Raw genomic sequence first — 24,260 nt, 5'->3', positions numbered from 1 at the left:
GAAACAGGCTGACGCATCCATTCAGGGTGGCAGATGAGCTAAGAGGAAGTCTTCAGTCTTCCAGGCGGTAGCAGGCACATGGCAGTGCTCAGTAGTGATTTGTTGAATGAATGTTGGCTAAAGGGAACAGCCATGAAGACTGGGTGGTAGAAGCTGAGTGAAGAAGCGAAGCCAGGGAGGCCTGGGCTCCGTTAAATGCTATCGATTGGCTAAGGAAGCCAAGATCAGCAGCAGTTTGGGTGATGTGGCGGAGAGGAAAGCCTGGTAGCGTGTGTGCAAGGAAAAACGGGCGAGAACGTGGAGATTGAGTATACTGTGGAGTTTGTCGAAAAAAGAGGGAAAACCGAACTTACCGGCAGATGCTTCTTTCACATGATGGGTTGTATGTTGGAGATCACATAAGAAGCAGTAATTGAGAATTCATGTGGACAAGCCTGAAGTATTCGTAATACTCATTTTAACTCTGGGTACAACAATAAGTTGAAGAGACCTGCATTTTTGCTGAATTGTATATGCATTTCAACCAGGGAAACAGTCGATAACAATCATATAAAAATAAAAGTGAATTAATGGTTAATTATTGCAACAGAAAATATCAGTTTGCATTGACAGAGCTCTGTAGTTATAACCCTGACTTTGTGTTTTAGAGCATTGAAGATAAAAATGACTTAGTATTTCATAGTATAAGGGTATATAAGTTGAGAGTCAAATGTTAAAAGATCCATAATCCTAAAATGCCTTTGAGTGTTAGATGTTGTGCTTTGAGACACCAATGTAATTATTAATTATTCAAGTTTGGTTTGATAAGATAGCAGGTAGATATCTTTCTGGTCACCACTGTATTAAGAATAGAGGTAAACACTAAAAAGATGCGTCCTGTGGCAACCAGATCATATTTTTGGCCTCGCACATGCCTTATCTCCTTCCCTCCTTAACAGTGTGAATTACCACCATCACTGAACTAGGATTCAAGGGGAGGCTAGGTAGCTTGTCAAGGCCATGATCGGAGAGCAGAGATTGGAACCCAGGTGGTCTGTCTCTGGAATTGCTGCACTACACTGCCTCCTGTCAGGCACACGGGCATTCCAGCCTTTATCCCTTCTCCTGGTGTAGTCAGTGGAGAGCTGTCAAGTACAAGGAGCAGGTTTTTGCATGTGGTGACAAATTTGGAGGTCAGGCCTTTTTTGAGATCTTGGTGCATCACGGTATTTACATTTCTGGCACAGTAAATGTCACTTACTTAATTTCCTACCCGAGGCATTCTGGGAAGAAGAAAATGAGACAGGATGTGCTCCTGTGCAGATTTCTCTTGAATTGATTAAACAAATCTGTGCTTTTGAAAATATTAATTTTCGAGTTGTCATGATGAATTTGAATCAAATTATGAACAAGTTTATGTTCACGTGCATTTACATGTGTTTGTGGATATATAATGTCCATTAGAGAGAAATTAAGAAGAGGAAGAACAAATGCCCGAAGAGTAGTTACATTTCCCCATCTTACTCAGTGAAAGACACATGAGAGGACTATTCAAGTTTGTGGGAAAATTCCTTTATCTGGGCATTTAATTTTTCCATGGAATTTTTGAAGTCCTGTATTAAACCTTGGTAGGGCTTTTTTTGGCAAAGCCTTCCTGGCAACTTCATTTTGAAGTCAATTGCTTGTTCCTAGGGGAACAGTTTTAATTAGTTCCCTTTGGAGCCTGACTGAGGACTTCTGCCCCGTCATTTACGTATTTCTCTGGTGCTTACTGTGCTCTGGCACCCTGCTGGCCACTGGGACCAAGTGTGGTGGGATCGCCTCCTTCTCGTGGGACTTACACTCTGGGTGCGAACAAGAAAGAGATTTAAAATTTAAAACTTAAGAACTTTGGCAGGGATAATGTGTTAGAAAAAAGTGTCTAGCTATTTTTAAAACATGAATGATCACATAAATCATCTGGGGTTCTTGTTAAAATGCAAGTGCCTGGTCCACCTGGAGATATCTATTCATGCGTATCTTAGTCCCTGGGTGGTACAAATGGTTAAGTGCTGGACAGCTAACCAGAAGGTTGCTGGTTCGAGCTCACCCAGAGACTTCTCGGAAGCCAGGCTTGGTGATCTGCTAATGGAGCAGTTCCACTCTGCACAGGTGGGGCCGCCCTGTGTCGGGTTGAGTCCACTACAACCAAGATGACGGGGTTGTAGTGGGGCTCAGGTGAGCCGGGGTGGAGGTTGTCCATGGCGACCAAGAGATTGAGGAAAACTTTGCAGAAGAACTTCTGAAAAGTGGTGTCCTGTTTTATTTGGGAGGTGGTCGTGTGTGTGTAGAGACAGAAGGGGGAGAGGGATGGGGAAAGGTATTTAGGATTTGAGGAGTAATAGAAGACTTGGGGGTGAGTAGGAACATCCTATCTTAAAAAATGATAGATGTGATTGGTGGTGTTTTATACAAAACAAAATATACACTGTCATTTAAAAAGAAAGTTATACTTTTAAATCTTAGATAACTTACATACGCCAAGTGCTTTGGTTAACCTTACATTGGACACTTAGGTGTCCTGCTAGTGAGCATTGGCCTGCTGAACCAAGGTCAGCAGCTCGAACCCACCAGAGGTTAGCAGGGGAAAGATGAGGCTTTCTGCTCTTGTAGAGACAGCCTCTTAAACCCAAAGGGGCAATACTACCCTGTTGGTATCAAACCCGTGGCAGTGAGTGAGTGGAAGGGGCGGCTGGTCCTGTGGGAGGAGTGGTGAAGTGCTCCACTGAACTGAGTGCTTGATGGCGGCTCTCTGGGAGAGCAGGGCTGAGGATCTGCTTTCATAAGGAGAGGCGCTTCTTTGTCCTGTCGGGTGTCGGCAAGTCTGCACGACTGGGCTGTGTCATAAATCTCTCCTCCAGTTAAACTGTAGTAACTAATTTTCCCTAAAGACTTACCTGTCTGCTTTGGTATCCTGTTTTCAAAAGGAGGCTTGAAAAGGAAATTGAAGTTGTTGATGAGTTTTTCCTGGATAAGTTTTCCTAGTACAAACAAGGCCTTCTGAGCCTTATGGACGAAGTGAGCACAAAGTACAAAAGAACAAGTGGGAACCAGCAGGTTGGCGATGTAAGGCTGAATTCTATAACACATTGAATACACTGATGGGAACTGCTCAGTTATAATGGAAGGAGCGCTATATTAATTAAACAATTAACGTTATTTGAAAACCTTTGATTCACTCAGTTGGTAAAGTATTACCATATATACTCATGTATAAGCCGAGTTTTTCAGCACATTTTAAATGCAGTTTTTGTGGTAAAATTAGGTGCCTTGGCTGATAATTTGGGTTGCCTTATACTTGTATATATGGTGTATATATTCACGATTCCTAATACTATTGCTTTGCCCTTTTTTTGAGCATGAGCTTGCTAATGATTAATACTGTTGTTAGTTGTCATATCATCCATTCCCTGTACTGGCCACCCGTGCACAGAGTAGAACAGTTTTCAAGCTGGGACCTTTCAGAAGCAGGTCACCAGGCTGCAGCTGTCCCTGAGTAGGCTGGGACCATCAACCTTCCAGCTAGCAGTGCAGCAGCCCTTTGTGCCTTTTGGTGCCACCTAGTGCCACCTAACGGCTAACAGAGAAGTGCTGGTCTTTTAGAGAATAGAATGCTTTTTAGTCACCTTGTTTTTTTGCCTTTGATTTTAAATTGTGGCCATGTTAAACTTTTGAATAAAGAAGAAGCTATATAATATTTCTTTTTAAAATAAGCACCAAAAGCACTCCATATCTTGATTTAATTAAACAACAGTAGCTTTCGAGTGTCTGTTCGATGTGTTTGGAAGCAGAGTGATTTTTGTGTCAGTCTGTGTGTGCTCTCCTTTTACAGCTCTGCTCTGCGATTAAAATTCTGTTCCTTTTTTCTAAGGGTCTGAAAAGCCCTCCTGAGAGCTTCAGTGATCTTGGTGCCATCGAGAGTCTCCGGGTCCCTGGAAAGGTATTGATCTACACGTGTGAGCCAAGCTTTTCACCTCCTTAAAACCTGTTATCGCCTGTGGCTATTGATTGGCTCACAGAAGCGTTTGCTTCCTGCAGGCAGATGATTGTTATGATCGGCCAGGCACATTTTTACTGTGGGTGCCTTGGAGTTTGTTTCTGCTTTCATTGCTCATTGGAATGCAGGGCAATTCATTGTCATTCAGCAGAAAATGTGAAATTGAAAAGTTCAGGATGTATTATTCTGTCACATCGTAGCCTGAAAGCATTTTTTTTATATTTAACATATTGATTTATCTGGAGCAATTTTGTGAAATTAGATAAAATAATTTACTAAATGTTTCCTGGATTTTAATGTAACTTTGATTCCGAAATCATGGCTGGTTTTTTTTGTAGAGCAGAGGCTATGGAACCTAGAAAACACTACTTATTACTAAATTTTAGTTTAGATTATGCCTCTGATATTCATGTGCATTTTTCAGTTTATAGATTTAATATGTGTCAATTGAAAGCTAACCTGGCTTGATTTAGCATGACTGGCTTAGCTGTGCTTTTGATTTTCTTGACCCCCTCATGAAAAAATGTAGGGCGAGGACATAAAAGAAATAAATACCTGTTGTAGTCAAGATATAAATATAGGGGAGGTATATCACATTCAGAGAGTTAGGGACCATGTGAGATACATGAATTTGATCTGACTACTTAGCATCACTGAACAGAATGCTGAAAGCACACATTTAACACAGAGCTGGTTTCCAAGGGTATTGGAAAGGATTGTGGAAAGGATGCTGATATGCCTCAGGAGACCTAGGCTCATGTATTGATTTAAATATTCAGCTCATTAAAGGGCAGCATCTGTGAGCAGATAAAAGTGGAGTAGGTGATACTTCAGATATTAATTTTGATATTATTAATACTTGTCAAAAATTATATTCAAAAGAGTGCCCTGACTACTTTGTTAGAAGGCGAATTTATTAGTATCTCTATTCAATAGGATTGCGTTGAAGTGTATAATCAGGGCATAGTTTCTAGCTTTCTGTGATTGGGATGAAACTTCCATTTAAGATTGTTTAACTATAGGATAGACTTTTTCCCCAGGTGATACCTAGCAAGATTCTGGCCATGGATCTGCAAAACCCATCTAGATTTTTCCTATTAGACATTTATGGCAAAATGTTTATTTCGATTATTTTTTAACCATTAGTGAACGTGTGATTTTCTGGCTTCAAGCGCTTGAAGACATCTCACCCTTCTTCCCTAGTAGATCACTGAGGCTCATGATGCAGTTCATTTGGGCAGACAAACATTTGTTAATCCAGGCAGCTCCTAAGGGTGGAACACAAAAAGAGCTACGCGATCTCTTCTTCCTTCCGTGGGGCTCGCAAACCAGGTGGGAGGGAATGAGCAAAAATAAAAACACTCTGTCATTACTTATTATAGACTAATTATTTTTGTACCTCTCCCCCCATTTGGGTTGAGAGCCCTATGAATTGAAATCAGACTGGATCGCAACTAACAATGATAATAAGTATAATGGAGGTCTATTAAGGTATGCGCAGCGGGAGCACGGCTATGGAAATGAGTCTGTCTGTCTAGCCGATTAGGGATCAGTAGAGGTGAGTGCGGTCTTCCAGAGGCGGTGATTAGTGTACAGGATGATTGTTAGTGGAAAGTCTGGAGACAAGGGATACTGATTAAGGAGGAGAAAATAAGAACACGAGCCAGAGGTAAATTCGAGAGCAGAGTTTAGGACTGCATTGCATGTAGGATTTCATTGTTTGCATGGAAGGGGAAGGAATTAGAAAGACTGAGAGTTTTAGCTTAGGCAGTGGAATTGAAAGTGATATTTTGATAATGCCTATTCATGGAACAGATTTCTTTCCCGCCCCAACATATTAGCCTTTGAATAGAAAGGCAAGTGACAACTTTAATGTTGCTCACTATAGCTGAGAAATATTTTTAAAGTTAAGTCTTTTTTTTAGTAAAGATTTGATACTACTACAGCTCTCTTCTTTCACGTTTTTCTATTTATAGAAACAAATTAAAAAATACTCGTTAAAAGTATAAATTCACTGAATAAGAGAAATAAAACATTTGGCAAATATCAAACCTGAACATTTGTTTCCTAATTTTGTCATTTTATTTCATGTTAGTGTTTTTGTAGAAAGTGATTAAAATAATTGATTTTTTAATGTGGATTACAATGCTAGGTTAAAATAATGCCACTTTAATCTTTATTTTAAAAATCTGAATCCTTTTTCTGGCACCTCTTTTTAAATTGTAATCTCACAATGCCTCCACTAGATGGCACTGAAAGCCTGAAGAAAAACAGGATGGATTCTTTAAAAAACGATGTTTTATTTAATACACACAGAGAAACTGGTGAACTGGCTTCCTTTGATGGATTATTATTGTTGTTCGAGAGGGATTTTAAGAAAATGTGCCCTTTATCTCATAATCAGACATCTGGTAATTCATTATAAATTTACTGGTGTACGTATGGTTTCAGGGTATCGTGATCTTGAAAGAGGTTTTGAATTCTATTTCATTTGGAAACATCAAGCCTATTTTTGCTCAGTGATTTATGACATATATCACTGCACAAACATTGTGAATTTCCTGTTTTTGTGCTTTTAGCTCTGTTTAGGATTTGGTGATTAAACATTCTTCTTATTATTTTTTTGCATTTGTTTTCAATTGGAGCGATAATATGATGGTAACTTTGATAAGATTGTGATTCCTGATTTTAGAATTGGTTATAATGCAGGAACTATATATTGTCTGTTGAAGAAATGTAAACAGTACTAAAGATTTGTCCTGCAAACCCAAATTCATGGTTTATAAAAGCAAATTTCTCTCCTCTCCCCCACCTTTCACAGTTCATTCAAGTTAGCTCACATAATATAAATTGTGGTCTACTAATAAGTGAAATACAGAAATGGAAATAGGCTTGCATTTCCTATTTTGTTTTACTATACATTTTCTTAGGGGTTTTGAAACCTGATCCTTGCAGTGGCAATTTTGCATGTATCTTTATGTTTGAATAAAACCCTGCTGTTAAGGATATGAATTTCTAAGCTGTCTCTGGGTTTGGAAATTACATTAAATTACTATTCAAATGTATTGGGAATATTGAATAGTAATCAGGGGAGCTGCGAGGCTGTCATAGCTAATTTTTCACATTTATAAAGGCAGATAGAATGGAAAGTTCTGAACTGAGGGTTAGATGTTTTTGGATACTTTTAAGCAAAAACATGTGGTGCAGTCTGATCTAACTACACAACTAACAACCTTATAGGGCAGAGTAGAATTATCAGACAGGGTTTTCAAACCTGAAAATCTTCATGGAAGCAGACTGTCATGTCGTTGTCCTGCAGAGTGGTTGGTGGGCTTTGAACTGCTGACCTTTTGTTTAGCAGCTGAGTGCATGCACCACTGCACCACCAGGCTCCCTGATGATTCGAAAGTACAGGTTTAGTGAAAAATTCAAAGGTTCTTTTTTCCTTCCTAAGCTTGAATATATTCTTTTAAGAGATGAACGTTTAAGTTGGAAATTGCTTTTTAAAGTTACAACCTACATACACGAAAGCCATAAATATACTGAAAATGTTTCCTGACACCTTACAAAGGAGAGCTCAAATGTCTTAAAGCCGTGAGTCTCCAAGACTCATAGCACCTTTTGTTATTTTATTGAGAGGAAAAGTGGCCTGGCTGAAAATCAAAGATGTTGACGGAAATTTCTATTATAATTGCTTTTCTTCAGTTTTCATAAAGTTAACATTTATGGCGTACATTTTATAAGCGTATGTTCATATAGCTATATTTCAGAGGTGATTGAATTAGAAAGAATGGGTAGGTAGTACTGCATGCATTCTTATAGTATATTATGACTGCTATGAAAAGCCAGCTTCTAAAATATTGAGCAACTTCTTTGTTGTCTGCTACACTCCTGAAATAGCAAATAATCCTGCTTGGTTTATTATATTAGTGAATATTGAATATTAGTGTTTACTTTTTGATAGAAATTGTAGCACAATAATAAGATCACGCATTTTCAGTAGAGGGAAATCGAAGCCATAACACATATAAAATATATTGGATTTTAAAAATCTGCCTAATGGCCTTTTGTGGTCTCCTGCTTTAAGTGTGAGTTTTCTTGCCAGGTGTTTTTCTACCTGCAGGAAAGGACCACCCTTCTCTTGCTTTATCTGCCCTGGGCTTTCACACTGCACTGGTTTTGCTCAAGATTCTAGCTTCCTTCCCCTGATTTCTCAGAATTGAAATTCTTCCTGCTTTCAATTCTCCAAAATGCCACCTCCTTCCCAAGCTGGGGAAGCCCTTTCATCTTGTCGGTATTTGCCTTCCGTGGCTTACTGATTCCCTGGCCCCTTTTAGTGCTTTGGCAGCAGCTTCTTGAGGGAGAGGCTGTACTCTGCTAACCTCATGGTAAACTTTTACATAGTGCATAGTGGGAATGAAAATAAATGTTGGCTAAATTGAAATACATTTACCTGATTGGGGAAGCGAAAATGATCTTACTGTGACAGGAGGCAGGTTCATTCTTAGTGATACTGCCAGAGAGAGAGATTTGATTTGCTCTGTTGCCTTTGTGCTTTTGATGGGCTTCGCTCCACACCTCGCCTCCCGTTTGCAATTAAGTGATTGCTCCCGAGCGTTCACTCCAGTGACATTGATGTGCTTTTCCTGTGTTTTAAATGTAGTTGTTACTAGCAGGGACAATGCGGGGGTGGGGGGATTGGAATTTCTACATTTACAAAGCTCTTGTGCCACTATTTAGATTAATATGTATTTACTTTCAGTTGCTATACAACATAAAAATTGTTATAAACTCCTAGTCCTTTTTTTATTCTTTGTTTGGATTTAGTATGTGAAGCTTTAGTATTAGTATTCTTTCCCTGTTTTTTTTTTTCTTACGGGCACATCTTTTGCTCATTGTGCTCAAACAATGCTGTCTTCTACATAGAATAGATGCACCAAATTGGTTCTGTTGTATGTGAAAGCCTATCTATTTACGCATCTCCATCTTCAGAGATCTTTTTATATAATGGTAGAATTATGCAGCAATTGTGTTGGAATAATATCCAATCTCTTTTCTGTTTAATTTTCTATTTTGTTTGCATCGAGTACCCTGAAAATCATTTAACAGGTGCTGTGTGATTTTTAGTTAGATGAAAGAAACCTTCTATTAAAAGTTTGTGGGAATTTCTGACTATCCAAACAGGATTGTAGTGTCCTTCTGTTTGCTCTCTGAGGTTGGCTGTCGATGGGTTTTAGTTTTGCTCCTCAGTGGTTATTCCGAATGTGCCTTTGCACTGGGGAGCGGACGCTGGGGAGCAAGACATCTGCCTGCAGAAGGGCGCGCTGTTGGCCGGCTGGCCGAGCAGCAGCAGGAGCAGTGATGAAGCAGTAGCCAGAGCAGGACGCGGCCGGCGCAGCCGGGAGAGCAAGGCACAGGGCATCAGGGCCTCAGTCCCAACGGCGCTTGTCTGAAGGAGTTGAGATTCACATTTTCACAGAGAAGCCCCATATTTTTCAAAGAGAGAGTGTTTCATAGGACCAATGTTTTGGGGGGTAGTTGTTTGGAATTGAATTTCATTTTGCACGCTGCGTTCCTTTTTCTGCCTTCCTGGTTTTTATCCCTCACCGTCGCCCAGGTTACCTCTATGTAAACTATCCAGTGCAGCATTTCAGTTCTGTGAAATCATGTGGGCTTGGCCATTCTCTGCAGTGTAGTTGCTTAGCTCTCTGGAGAGGAATGGCATTTGACATTTTGTATTTATAAACAGAGGGAACTATTTTTAAATACTCATCAAATTTCAAAATGTTTGCCTCTCAGATATTTACAAATGAAACATGTTTTCCTTTTGCCATTCTTACCCAGCTTGGAGTCTCTGTTTCTGCCCCTCTGAGAGAGTGTGTGTGTACTAATTACTTTCTTCAAGGCAAAGAATCCCAGGCATGGAAGTACTAAGTAAGCTGCCCATGTGAGTAGCAGAGAATTACATTAGACCCTATAGATGTTTACCCTATATATGCTAAATGAATTGGTTTATGGAGAACATCAGCTAGGTGCTATGTACATCGGTAATAAAAAGGCTAACTTATAATCTATTTGAATTTTTTCTCCATCAGTTTCATCTGCATATCATTCACTGCAGCAGTTTAACCCCATTGAGAAGAATTGTACAGTCACCGCCACAATGAGTTTTAGAACATTTTCTTCAGAATCTTACCCATAGCTTCCATTTCCCCCTTAACCTCCCGTGCCATATCCCCAAGGAACCATTAATCCAGTTCCTGTCTCTCTAGACTTACCTCTCCTGGATTTCACATACAAAAAATTAAACAAGCAAACAACAACAACAAACCTAACAGGAATAACAAAGTAAAACAGATAAAAATCTTAATAGAAAAGAAAGCAGAAAATATAAAAATCTAGAGCGAATTTAAATGGATTATAAGGGAGGCCAAATGATAGGGTAGTAAATTTTAACCTTATTATATCTGCAACAATCTACTTGGTCTTACACCTCATATTTTTACTTTTACCAATCTTTTTAATTTTCAAGTGCTTTATTTAAGTGTTAAAAGTAATATTAAACCATGACAAAATAATAATTTCTAAATTATCAAGGGTTCATGAGAGAGGAGGGAGCGGGGAGGAAGGGGAAAAAGTGAGGACCTGATGCCAGGGTCTTAAGTGGAGAGAAAATGTTTTGAGAATGATAAGGGCAATGAATGTACAAATGTGCTGTACACAATTGATGTATGTATGAATTGTGATGAGTTGCATGAGCCCCTAATAAAATGATTTTAAAAATAATAATGATATTAAGCCAATAAAATTTAATTGAACTTTATTTAATATAACTACAGAGTTAAAAATGTTGCAACAAAGAAAAATCTCTCATAGATTCTTATACTCTAGTTTATGGCTAGTAATTATACATTGTCATGGAAACAGGGTCAGGTCAGTGTTTACATAATAACCTGTGAATGTGTAATATTTTTTTGAAGAACAATTCAGATAATTACTGACTTATTCTAAAACATAGACTGCTCTGTGGAGTCTCTTTTGTCAAAAGTACACATTTTAATTCTTCAAGATCGCAATAAGCAAGGCTAGACTATTTGTTGTTATGGTTTGCCTTAGGGCTTCTTCTGACTCCACATCACCTCACAGGACTGAGTAGAACTGCCCATACGGTTCCCAAGGCTGTCTCGTCACCTTTCTGGAAACAGGTGGAACAGCCAATGGATATCAACTGACAGCCTTGCAGTTAGCAGCTGAACCCTAAACTACAGCTCCGCCAGGGCCCTCCAAAGATGACTTTTTAATTAGAGACCAGTGTCTCCAGGTTCAAAGATCATCTCAGAATAGTATTTGAATTTCCGTGGAATACATGGTGCTAGCTTTTTTGTTTTTAAGATCATATAACAATCCATATATCAGTTGCATCAAGCATATGTGTACATATATTGCCATAATCATTTCCCAAACATTTACTTTCTATTCGAGCCCTTTATGTCAGCTCCTCTTTCCCCCCCCCCATACCCCCCACCTTCATGACCCCTTAATAGATTATAAATTATTGCCACTTTCATATCTTACACTGTCTCCCTTCACCCACGTTTCTGTTGTTTGTCCTCTGGGAGTGGGGCTTATGCATCAATCATTACGATTGGTTCCCTTTCCTCCCCTTCTTCTTCTACCTTCCCCTACCCTCCTCGTTTCACTACTTGAATTCCTGTACCTGAGGAGTTTACTGACCTGGATGCTCTGTGTTGTGAGCTCTTATCTGAACCAGTGTACATGCTCTGGGTTAGCCTGAAGTGAAAGGCAGGACTGGGGTGCTCCATGATAGTGGGGAGTGAGGAAGCCTCAACAACAGGAGGAATATTGTGTGCTTCATGGGTGCTATATTGCACCTTGCTTGATTCATCCCTTCCTTGTGACCCATTTGTGAGGGGATGATGTCCCATTGTCTTCAGATGGGTTTTGGGTCTCTGCTCCGACACCCCCCCCCCCATGTTCTCAACAATATGAGGTTTTTTTGGTGCCGTTTACCTGATCCCATTGATACCTCATGATCACACAGGCTGGTGTGGTTCTTCCATGTGGGCTTGTTGCTACTCTGTTACATGGCTAACTTGTTTAACTTTAAACCTTTAAGACCCCAGACGCTATTATCTTTTGATAGCCAGGCACCATCAGCTTTCTTCACCACATTTGCTTATGCACCCATTTTGTCTTCATTGATCATGTCAGGAGGGTGAGCATCACAGAATGCCAGGTTGTTAGAACAAAGCATTCTTGCATTGAGAGAGGGTTTGGGCAGAGGCCCAAAGTTCGCCCACTTCCTCAGTGTATTGCCATATAAATATATGTACATAGACCAATATCTCTTACTATACTTACATGTGTGCACACCTATGTTTATACCTCTATCCACAGCTTTGTAGATTTTTCCTGTTTCCTTTTACCTTCCTCCTGCCCCTCATTGCACTCACCCTTCTTCTGCCGTTAGTCATTCCTCTCATCTAGATTGCTGTTGCTCCAACATCGCTGGGATCTCGTTGTTCTCCTCGTTGTTGCTTTTTATTCCTTAGTTGTTCCCCTGTCTGTGCCATTGTTTGTGCAACGTTTCTTTTCCCTGCCTCCTCCGCCCCTCAAATCCCTCTAGAACCGTTAGCCCATTGCTTTCTCCTCGGCCTTCCTTCCCATGCCTGTCTTGTATGGGTAGGCAAAACCAACAATAATAAGACAAAACAAAGAAAACAAAAGATTAAATAAAAAGGGAAGAAAAAAAAACAGCCCCAAAACCTCCAAACAAAACAAAAAATCATACATAATTCCAGTTCTGTCCGCTGACTTTTATGACTATCTCACCGCCGGTCTTGGGGGGTTCTGGGAACTGCCTCTCCTAGCCTAAAGTCTATTTATGGGGCTCCTCTGGGGCTTTGTGGCTTTGCCTTGCTACCGTTGCTGATCTGTTATGTTCCCTTCTTGGTTTTCCCCACTGTGTGTGTGTGTGTGTGTGTGTGTGTGTGTCGGGGGTGTGGGTAGTATCAGAGCAGACTCACTCTGCCGTGTGTCCCCAGTATTGTCCTCCCTCGTGGTGTTCTCCAGCGAGGGAATATCATGTCTTGAGTTGTTGGCCCTACAGTCGTGCCTTTCTGTGCCTTAAGGAACATCATCCTCAGGGCTTGGTGTGCCAGAATGGTGTCTAGTCCCATGCTCTTTCTTTTTCCTTCTTATATTGCTTCTGTGTGGGCGTGGCAGGTCTGCCCCTGTCCCCAACCTGTAGGCTTCGTGTAGTCCTCTGTAGCACATATTTCAGGGAGGGGAGTGGTTTGCCTCTGACTGGGCTGGCCCGCTAGACCTCTCTGGTCATGTGCTGCTCCATGTGGTGATGTTGTCCTTAAGGTTTGGCGTGCTGTGGTGGTAGATGCACTCACTCTCATTTTTGTGGAGACATAACAGTACCCTCCCCTGGGTGTATTAGTGCCTTAATCCCCCCAGTGCCATGGTCTTCCTCTTTTTCACCCTCCTTTTCTCCCTCCTTTTACAATTCTTTGTGTTGGAATGACATGCACTACATCCATGGGTTTAGTCTGTCTGCAGCCTGATTGCCTGTACCTTAACCCATAAAGTATGAGATAAATGGCTTTTCTTGTATACCTACTGTCATAATTATACTTACCTCAGTGGACTCGTGTTGTACTTGTCCTTTTGCGATTGGCTAACTTGGCTTACCATAATTTCCTCCAACTCTTCCCATGAGACAATGTGCTTCATGAAACAAGTGATTTTTTAGTGATGTGTAGTACTCCATTGTGTGTATGTACTAGCGTTTTCTAATCTACCTATCGATGGAAATTTGGATTGTTTACAATTCTACATTTGTGAATTACACAGCAATAAACATTGGAGCACAGACGACTGGTTGTGGTCTATTTCTTACCTCTTCGGGGTATATGCCCCGTAGAGGGATTGTTGGGTTGTAAGGTAACTCAATTTCCATTTGCTTTAAATATCACCTGATGGTTTTCCACAGTGCTGTGCGTGTCTACATGACCACCAGTAGTGGAGGAGAGTCCTGTCTCACCACATCTCCTCCATCATTGGTTGCTCTCTGATTTGGGTTATTCTCAAGGGTGTTAGGTAGTATCTCAGGGTTGTTTTAGTTTGCATTTCTCTGACGGCTAATGATTGGGAGCATTTTCTCATGTTTATCGGCCATTTGGGTCTCCTCTCTAGTGAAACTTCTGTGCAGGTCTTTTGCCCACTTCATCATGGGGTTAACTTTTTTCTTCTTTTTTGCAGGTTAGGAGAGTTTTGCAGATTTTAGTAATAAGCCCTTTGTTTGTTGTGTCATTGCTAAAAATCCTCTCCCACTCTGGGTTCTCTTGTTCTCTTGGTGAAGTCTTCCAACACACACACACACACACACACACACATGCACACACAGGTGTTTTATCCTTAGTATATCACACTTGTTGATTTCCGCTTTATCTGTGTGGGTACCCTTCCCTATTGCAGTTAGCCTATGTATTCCCTGTGCCAAGGTGCTTAGGTTTGTCCTGATTCCTTTGTTGATGGTCCTGATATTTTGGGGTTTTACTTCTAGGTGTGTGATCCACCTTGAGTTTGTTTTTTGTGCATGGGGTGAGGTAAGGGTCTTCTTTCATTTTTCTACAGGTGGATATCCATTCTTTCCAGCACCACTTGTTAAAGAGGCCATCCACCTGCCACTTGATGCTTTTGGGACCCCTGTTGAAGATCAGTTTTCTATCTGCTGATGGTTTTATTTCTGGGTTTTCTGTTCTTTCCCCTTGGTCTGAGTCTCAGTCATTATGCCAGTAGCATGCTGTTTTGACCACGGTGGCTGTGTAGTGCGTGTTAAAGTCAGGGAAGGAGAGCCCTCCCACTGTGTCCTTCTTTTTGAGGAGCCCTCTGCTGATTCTGGGCTTCTTTCCTCTCCATATGAAATTGGTGGTCAGTTTTTCTAATTCTTTGAAGAAAGTTGTTGATATTTGAATTGGGATAGCACTAAACTTATGTGGTGCTTGGGGTCAGATTAACATCTTTACTATATTGAGTCTTCAGATTCACACGCATAGGATATTCTTCCATTTGTGGAAGCTGTTTTTGGTTTCCTGTAGTAGGGTTCTGTAGTTTTCCTTGTATACATCTCTTTTGTTTTTGTCAAATATATCCCTAGATATTTCAATTTGTTCTTGACTATTGTCAGGGGTACTGCCTTCTTGATCTCCTCTTCCGTTGTCATGTCTGATGTATATAGGAAAGCAGTAGACTTCTGTTTGTTGATCTTGTATCCTGCTACTCTTCTGTATTCCTCTATTGCTGCCAGTACTCCTGTTGTGGAACTTTTGGGGTTTTCAGTATATAGAATCATGTCATCTGCAAATAGCGATAGTTTCACTTTCTCCTCTCCCAGCCTTTAATGTTCTCCTGCTGTCTTACGTTGTTAGCTAGGACCTGCAGTATGATGTTGAATAGAAGTGGGGACAAGGGGCATCCTTGTCTGGTCCCCTTTTTCAGTGGGATTGTTTTCATCTTTTCTTCATTGACTATGATGTTGGCTGTTGGATTTTTGTAAATACCTTGTATTAACTTGAGGCATTTTCCTTCCATTCCTGTCTTCTTAAGTGTCTTAATTAGGAATGGTTGTTGGATGCTGGGAAATGCTTTTTCTGTGTCTATGTTATCATGCGATTGCTATTTTTCTTATGAATGTCATTGGACTTTGATGGACCTTCAGATCTAAACTATCCCTCCATCCCTGGAATGAATACCACTGGGTCATGATGGATGATATGTTTTATATACTTTTGTATTTTTTGTTGTGGACAGTTTTGAATGCTTGGTTTATTTACTGCAAACACACATCAAACAATCTGATAATCCTAACATTAAATGATCGAGTATAAGAACATTAAAGTCAGTGTCAAAGTGTGGGGCAGCACACTTCATTCAGGTTTGTGTCCGCATTACAGTCCAAAGAGCATCGCCTTCATCCGTGTGCTCACCCGGGTAGCACTGGAGAGAGCAAGAGCTGGTGTCTCTGAAAGTCAGTGTCTCTACCTGCCTTTACAGCTGGCCCTTTGACGTCTTTCTGGAAATTCCATGGTTTCCAGCTAAGTCTTCTGGGGTCCCCAAGATTTTCTGGGGTGGCTCTTCGGACCATCTGTTGGTTCTTGGCAGTGGTTCAACATATTATACTTTTATTTCTTTTCCGAAATGGAGTTTCTTGTGTTCACGTCTTGCACGGTAGTTCAACTTCTTGCAAGGCAGTTCTAGAATGTTCTTTTTTTGTTTTTTTAAATCATTTTACTGGGGGCTCGTACAACTCTTATCACCATCTAATACATCCATCCATTGTGTCAAGCACATTTGTACATTTGTTGGCCATCATCATTCTCTATACTTTTGTATTCTATTGGCCAATATTTTGTTAAGATTTTTTGCGACTATGTTCATTAGAGACATCAGTCTGTAGTTCTCTATGCCTGTGGGATCCTTGCCCTGTTTGGGTATCAAAGTTATACTGGCTTCTTAGAATGAATTTGGGAGTTTTCTATCCTTTTCTATGCTCTGGAATAATTTGTGGAGCCTCAGTGTCAGCTCTTCCCTGCATGGTTGGTAGAATTCTCCTGTGAAGCCTTCTGGTCCGGACACTTTTTTTATTGGTAGTTTCTTGATCACCACATCTATTTCTTCTTTTGCTGTGGGTCTGTTGAGGTTCCTGACTTCTATCTGGAATAATCTAGGGAGGGATTGTTTTTCCAAGTATTTGTCCATGTCTTCTAGGTTGTTCAATTCATTTGCATACAGCCTTTCATAGTACTTTGTGATTATCCTTTCAAGCTCGTTGGGGTGGGTTGATGTCCCCTGTTTCATCCTCATCCTGGCTATAGATGCTTGTTCCTTCCTTTCCTTGGTTAAGCTGGCCAGCGGTCTGCCAGTTCTGATGACCCTTTCAAAGAACCCACTTTTTTTTTTTTTTTTGCTGCTTTGATAGTTTGCAGTATTCTCTTGCCTTCCCACTTGGTTAACTCTGCCCTGGTTTTTACTATTTCTTTTCTTTTGCAATTGGAAGGGTTCTTCTGTTGATGCTGTTGTAGTGATGGAGGTTTTGCAATAGCCTATCAGTCATGGTCTCCCTTCCTTTTTCGTATATGCATTGATGTCTATCAAACTACTTCTGATAACTGCTTTTGCTGTATCCCATAGGTTTTGGTACATTGTGTTCTCATTCTCATTAGTTTCTAGAAACTTTATTCATTCTCCAGTTGTATGTCCTTGTTTTTCTGGTTGTCCTTTTATTTACCTACAGCTTTATGGTATGGTGATCTGAGAGGGATGTCTGAGTGATCTCTATGTGTTTGAATTTACTCAAGCTTGACTTGTGCCCCAGCATGTGGTCTAATTTTGAAAATGAGCTATGTTGGTGCTAGATTTTTAGAATATATTCATGGTATCTAATTGCATGACCATGTCTTTACCGTGTTTTTTTTTTGTTCATCTATTTTATAAACTGGGTTTTATTAGCCTCTTCTTTGTCATGTGCTTTTCATAATACGATTTGATTTTCATATGACTTTGCCATCTCTTTTAAAATTGCTGGAAATTTATATTTGAACGATTAACTAGTTTCTTAAGTATCAGATTTATTGGTTTATTACTTTCTTTTAGCCAGATTGCACTAAAAGGGAATGATTTTATAGTTTATAATTGTACAGATTTTAAGTAAACTCTAAAAGATCCAAGTAGTGGTCTTTTTATAAATGAAAAATATGCTCTGCCATCAAATAATACAGCATAGCTTCATTTATAAAGTTATGCCCTTTCATCGACCATATAATTTTTGTATTCTTAATTAGTGAAATTCACAAAGGATTTTTGTTAGATACTATTTAAATGATGACATGAATGTGAATAGTAGGAGATTTTCTTTTGAATACTTGAATGTAGGAGGCTAAGTAAAAAATATTGTTACTGGGCTTTCAGATCTTACATGGGTTGATTCCAAGTAAATATGTTTAAATATGCCTCCGAAATCCGTGGATGGATGTATACGAATTCCCTCAGGGACACAGTTGTCTTAGTCTCATTAGGATGTCTTCAAAAAACAGTTCCAACCCAAACAGTGGCTTTCAAGGGGATCTGCTGGACCAGTTAGAGCCAAGGCAGAGAGGTCACCGTAGAGGTGATAATGACTATTTCAGGGGATCCCAAAGGAGTGATGCTCTGTTTCCCATAGCACTTTCTGCTTTTATTGCTGTGTGTCCCACAGCACTGTCTACTTTTAACCTGGATTTCATAATTCATTGCAGTGGCCACACAGACTCATTGAATGCGTAAGATCATGTGTGGGATCCATTAGTAAGTTAACAGGTTCCACTTCAGCTGAGAGCTGCTCAGGATAGTTTCTACTCTGCTGTGCCCTTACCTCTTTCTGGCCCTCAGCCTCTCGACCCAGGTCAAGGAATCTTACAAAACTCTTTTAGGGCTTCCAGTAAATGCTCAAAGGGCATGCCACTCCACTGTAAATCTCCATGGAGACTAAGCTCTAGCTCCCTGGGTCAGCAAACCCAGCTCCCCCAATTAAAGGTCTTGGGGCTACTGCTCCACAGCCAGCTTCCTTCAAAAAAGCACTCAGTTTTACTTGCTCTGTGGGCTGAGAAGGCCACTGCTCTGGCTCCTGGGTTCCTGTGCTATTATTCTGTGCCACTCCCCCCCTGTTGAAGCTGACTCCTGCATCCAGGAGGTTCACTGCACAGGAACCTGGGTGTCTGAGGGATGCGTTCCACTCCTGGCTTTTTTCACTTGCTGATAGTGATACCTACTCCCCCCGGCTTTTGAGATACCTTACTTTATACCCACCAGAGTGACTATCACAGTTAACCCTGTTACATTACTCACAGCTGAATCATACAACCCAATCAGTTAATACTCCAGCTTCTTACTCAGACCCTTCAGGAAAGTGAAAGCTTTTTGGTGGGAGTAACAGGTTATATGGGAGCCCTGGTGGTGTAGTGGCTACGGGTTAGGCTGCTAACTACAAGGTCAACAGATCGTCACTGCAGGTAATCTTGCTACATTTGGCCAACATCAGTGAACAACCTACAAGGGCTTATTAGGAAAAGATCTGAAGACAATTGAAAACTGCATTAGGGAGAAACACACCTGGAACGTTGCACCCAGGAATTTATTGTATCACAGGTGCATTTTGTAATGCACCCGGTCATGTCCAAGGTAGCAGGGGCTGTCTGATGAAAATTACCTTATCTTTCCCCTCTCTACCCTACAACCCTCAGTGGGCCCCTTTGTGTTCTCCACACGCAAAGAATATTTCAAAGGAGCATGGTTTTTGAGATGCCCAGGGCACACAAACTTCATTTTAACATGGTTTAAATCGTAGTGCGAAGAGCCCTTGGGGAAGCGTTAAATGAAATGAAGCCAAGCCAAATCCACTGCCATCTATCAGTGACTAATCATAACGACAGGAGTACGAGCTCTAGAGCAGTGGTTCTCAGCCTTCCAAGCGCCGCGACCCTTTCAGACAGTTCCTCAGGTGGTGGGGACCCCATAACATTATTTTTGTTGCTACTTCAAAACTGTCATTTTGCTACTGTTATGAATCAGGTGACCCCTGTGGAAAGATCGTTAAACCCCCACAGGGGCTGCGACCCACAGGTTGAGAACTGCTGCCCTAGAGCTGGGGGGGGGGGGGGTAGGGAAATGTTTCTCGAAGATATTGTTAGAAACAGCATCTCACATCTTTATATTTGTGTCACAAAGATTTCTCTAATTTGGTAGCAATAGAGACTTACTCTTGTATTTGAAGTTATTTTGAGTATAAAATAAGTGGATAAGTTTCTATATACTTGTAATGATGTCTTGATTAACTTGCGTGGCAGGGAGATGAATATGTGAATTATTGGTATTTCCCAATTAACTGAAAGTTTATCCATAAAGTGGTAGAAAGAAATGTTTGTTTTTTCAAATATAAAACATTTACGAAGATTGAAGTTCATAATCGGATCACTAGTTATAGTATGGGTCTTCCTTGAAGGAAGTGTCTCACAGTAGAGTTAAACGTGTAAACGTCGTTTACAGCCAGTCCTTCTTAGTCACACAGCTAGATTGTCATCAGAAGGTCGAATATTTTGCTCCTGATTTCAGTATTTCAATGCTGATTGTGATACAGAAGTCATTGAGATGTTCCCTAATTATTTGTGGTGAGCCAGATTTTAGAATGTTACGTGATGCCCAAGGGGCTTTCAGAAAGTTGTGGGAAAATGGGGTTTTCTCCTATCAGGACAGTGCACTTACTCATTCTTCAAGGGTAGGAAAACTGTCCTATGACAGTTTGGTTGGAGATCTTTAGTCCATCACGCTACAGCCTGATCTTGTGATTTCAGAAAAGAACATTTAAAGGTATGCGAGTACAATTAGAGAACCCCGAATTCTTCGGGGAAGGGTTCTTAAAACCAAACTAAACTCACTGCTATCAAGTTGACTCGCTGCGATCCTATGGGACAGGGTAGAAGTGCCCCTGTGGATTTCCTTGTGGGAGTGAAAAGCCTCATCTTTCTCCCCCAGAGTGGCTGATGTTTTCAAATTGCTGACTGGCTTTGCAGTAATCAGCTCAGTGGGTAACTAGCTCACTGCTCCACCAGGGCTCCTCTTTGGGGAGGGTTAGAGAGATGGAATACTGCCTGTAGACCCAGATGAAGATAGATTCAGAAACAGCAGCTTCACATTTTTAGATTTTTGTTAACTAAAGGTATCTGATTTTGTGTCAATACTTTTTAAGTTGCTCTCATGCATACATTATAAATATTTATATAAAACATACCTATATATAAGATGTACATATGATAGGTATTAGGTAGTCACTTAGATAATTTGTTAAACATTCAAGTTCTCTGACACTTCTTTCTCTTTAATAGTTAGCTTTAGTTTCTGGGTATTTCCTAATTTCCCATGAACTTTTCTGTTTTCTGTCAGCATCTCTTCTTGGTTACCGTGGTTGACAGAGAGAGTAGTTAAGAGCCACGCTTGTTTATTTCCTTGTAGATGGAATTCTGGCAACTGTGCAAGTATGATAATTGCGATTTTTTCTCTCTTCTTGCAGGAGGAATTCAGGGAACTTCGCGAACAGGCAACTGACCCTCAAGCTGAACAAGAACTAATTAATAGTATTGAGCAAGTATATTTTTCCACAGACTCATTTGATATTGTTAAATATGAGCTGGAGGTAAAAAAAATCTCATTATATATGTCTAAAGTTTATTTTCTTCAGTGACTGAATTTGTGAATGAGATTTGAATGCTTTGCATAGGGGCCTTGTATATGTTGTTATTGGAACTAGTCTAGTGCATGATTGTCATGTTGTGATTAAATGAACTATCAGCATTGTTTACAGATAAAAGTATTTTTAAAGTACAAAATTAAATGCAGTTGTAGTAATAGTGACCAGGAAACATTTCTGCATTTTTGGTTTTTTTATTTACATCTAGCATGCTGTTTTGTGACTTCTGCCTTATGTTGGCTGAATATATTTAAAAGCTCTGAGATGTTTAAGAACAAATGCTTTGACATAAATGTTTAGTCATGATGGGAGCCCTAGTAGTGTAGTGGTTATGCACTGGGCTGTGATCCCCATGGTTAGCAGTTTGAAACCACCAGCCACTTCTCAGGAGAAAGATGGAGCTTTCTGCACCTGTAAAAGAGTTACAGTGGTGCTGGGGTTTCCCTTCGGGGTGGGGAGCAAGACTGGATGAGGGGTTGAATGTGAGCCCTGGAGAGTTGGTTGTTTAATAAAGACTTGGCCCTTTTTTTCTTCAGGGTCTTAGTGGGGAAACCTTGGAGGACTGAAGAGTGGAGCAGAGTGGGATGTGACACTGTTTCCTAGTTAGATTGTATTTAATAAGTCAGGGTTGTCTGTACAGTGTAAATGATTCCAAATTTAATATTTTATCCTTCATGGATTCTTTTTCTATAGAAGCTCCCTCCTGTTCTCAATTTGCAAGAATTAGAGGAATACAGGGACAAATTGAAACAACAGCAAGCTGCGGTAAGCTACAAAACCTATTTATTTATTTGTCTAAACTGTACTTTGACGATAGCTGAGAGGTGTAGCATGCAGATTTTGTGTGTTTAACGTATATTAACATATAAACAAATCAAGACTATGCTTTCAGGGATCATTTCTATAGTTGGTTACTAGAGAAGTTTCTCTGATCATGTAGAGCACCGAAAACCACGAGTAGGAGGTGCAGCATAAAAAACAAACAAACAAAAAACATAAACAAATCATGTCTTTAACACAACTTTGACTTGAATGACATATTTATATTGAAAATTAATGCACATGCAATTTCCCTCAATTTACCCTGATAGATTCCCTTCTAGGATTTGGAATTCCTTGTGTGGAATCCTCAGTGTGACCAAAAAACTTGGATATCTCTCTCTGTCTCTCTCTGTCTCTGTCTCTCTCTCTCGCTCTCTCTCTCTCTCTCTCTCTCTCTGTTTTTCTTCCCCACTCAGTACCTTCAGACTCCTTGACCTCCATGTGTAACACCCCAACCCACAGTTTTGGGATGGCGTGATCTTAATTCAGAGTAAAAGTCCCTGCTTCTAGTTGAAATAAATCTAAAGAGCATACTAGGTTGAACACATTCAGAAAGACAGAGTTATGATATGGTGCAATTGTCTGACTATGGACAAGTTATTTAATCTCAGTAACTACTGAACGGCAACTCGGAATAGCTAGTCTTTTTTGATGAATCTTGAAAATGATGGGTTTGCCCTGCCATTTTCTCTAGTACTATAAAATCCAGGGACTCGACGTTTTAGGTAGAACCCACTTTATTAAGGCAGACTTCACTGCAGAAGATTAATGTGTGGCATGTTAGATTTCTTTTAAACTAATGAAGCAATGATAATAAATTGATCTATTTGAACTTAATACGTGGCTTTGCTTGGCACAACCTTTTAATAATCTATCTGTTGAAGAAATGGAGCTCTGCCTTTCTCTTCTCCGGTGCCAGGCAGCCTCGGTGGCTCTCTGGGAGAAGTAGAGTAGCGGAGGTGGTGGAGAGCAGGTGTGCGTGGTGAGTGTAGCGAGAGTGTGTCCTGGTTTCCGAGGACTGAAGCTCGGAGGGTGGAAACAACACTCCCTTACCCCGCTGGCTTCAGGGTAGCTAAGCCTGTGTATCGTGTGCCTGTTTACTTTATGTAGTATTATTATTTGGGGGAATAAACTCTATAACAAGGATCCTATGGCTTAGTGACCTTTGGAATTTTATAGACCTGGGCTTTCAGCCTGCCTTTGCACTCTGCTAGCACTGTGACTGTGGTTCAGCCACTGGTTTTGAGATTGCTAAGGAGAGAGCATGCTATCCACCTCAGTGGATTGCTCTGAGTACTAATTGTTCATTGAGACACTAGAGGAAACACACCAGTACATTGCCTGGCACAGAGGACATTTGATACTAACTATATGGCTACTTAAAAGAACAAACCGTTCACTAAAATCAAATGGGCTTTTGTTTGTATACATCAATACAAATTCATAGGTGCCCTGGTGGCCCACCAGGTTAAGACCTAGGCTGACAGGCCATTGAAATCCAGCAGCTGCTCCTTGCGAGACAAGACCTGGCAGTCTGTCCTTGTAAAGATCTCAGCCTAGAAAATTCCCTTCTGCACTTTAGGGTGACTATGAATAACAGCCAACGTGGTGCATACATGTCAGAATACACTGTCCAGAGCTAAAGCTTATTAACTTCATTTTCTTAGTTGGGCTTCCTGTTGACTTTTTCATAAAGAGACTGGTATTTCCTATTAATTGGAGTTGCCTAGACATCCAATTATGCTATACCTAGTTGTTACTATGGGATCTTTAAAAGAATTCTTTCGGAATTCTTAAAATGACATTTAGGACAACGGTCGCCTTTTTTTAAAGCTAATTGAGGTCTATTAGCTATTCAAAGTTTGTTTTTCTTAATCTTAATGGAATCCCTCTTTGTAGACAAAAACAAGGAGTAGAACTGGAAGTTAATTAATTTCTAAGATGTTGAAAGCAGGGTAAGAAACAGAAAGGGTGAATGTAGCAGGTTAATGAGTCTATAGCTGTCCTTAGTTTGCACGGGGAAGGGAATGGTGATTGCGTTTCTTGAGCAAATACCCACTAAATGTCCTCTGTGTGCCATGCTTCGTGCAAGTGAGCTCTGACAGGAGTGATAAC

The 24,260-nt window shown here is 40.4% G+C and overlaps 1 protein-coding gene and 1 pseudogene across 1 annotated transcript in view; both read left to right on the top strand.

Moving 5' to 3' along the window:
• Window positions 1-24,260, top strand: part of VPS50 (VPS50 subunit of EARP/GARPII complex) — a 119,732-nt gene that overhangs the window by 4,764 nt on the left and 90,708 nt on the right. The window contains exons 2-4 of the mRNA XM_075558403.1: window positions 3,890-3,958; window positions 21,147-21,269; window positions 22,017-22,088. Of these exons, the coding sequence (XP_075414518.1) occupies window positions 3,890-3,958; window positions 21,147-21,269; window positions 22,017-22,088 (264 nt within the window). The remainder of the gene's footprint in view (window positions 1-3,889; window positions 3,959-21,146; window positions 21,270-22,016; window positions 22,089-24,260) is intronic.
• LOC142457456 (small nucleolar RNA U3) lies at window positions 22,200-22,289 on the top strand (annotated as a pseudogene).

This window comes from Tenrec ecaudatus, chromosome 9, assembly GCF_050624435.1.
Source record: "Tenrec ecaudatus isolate mTenEca1 chromosome 9, mTenEca1.hap1, whole genome shotgun sequence".
Classification (NCBI taxonomy): Eukaryota; Metazoa; Chordata; class Mammalia; order Afrosoricida; family Tenrecidae; genus Tenrec; species Tenrec ecaudatus.
This window is presented reverse-complemented; position numbering and strand designations above follow the sequence as displayed.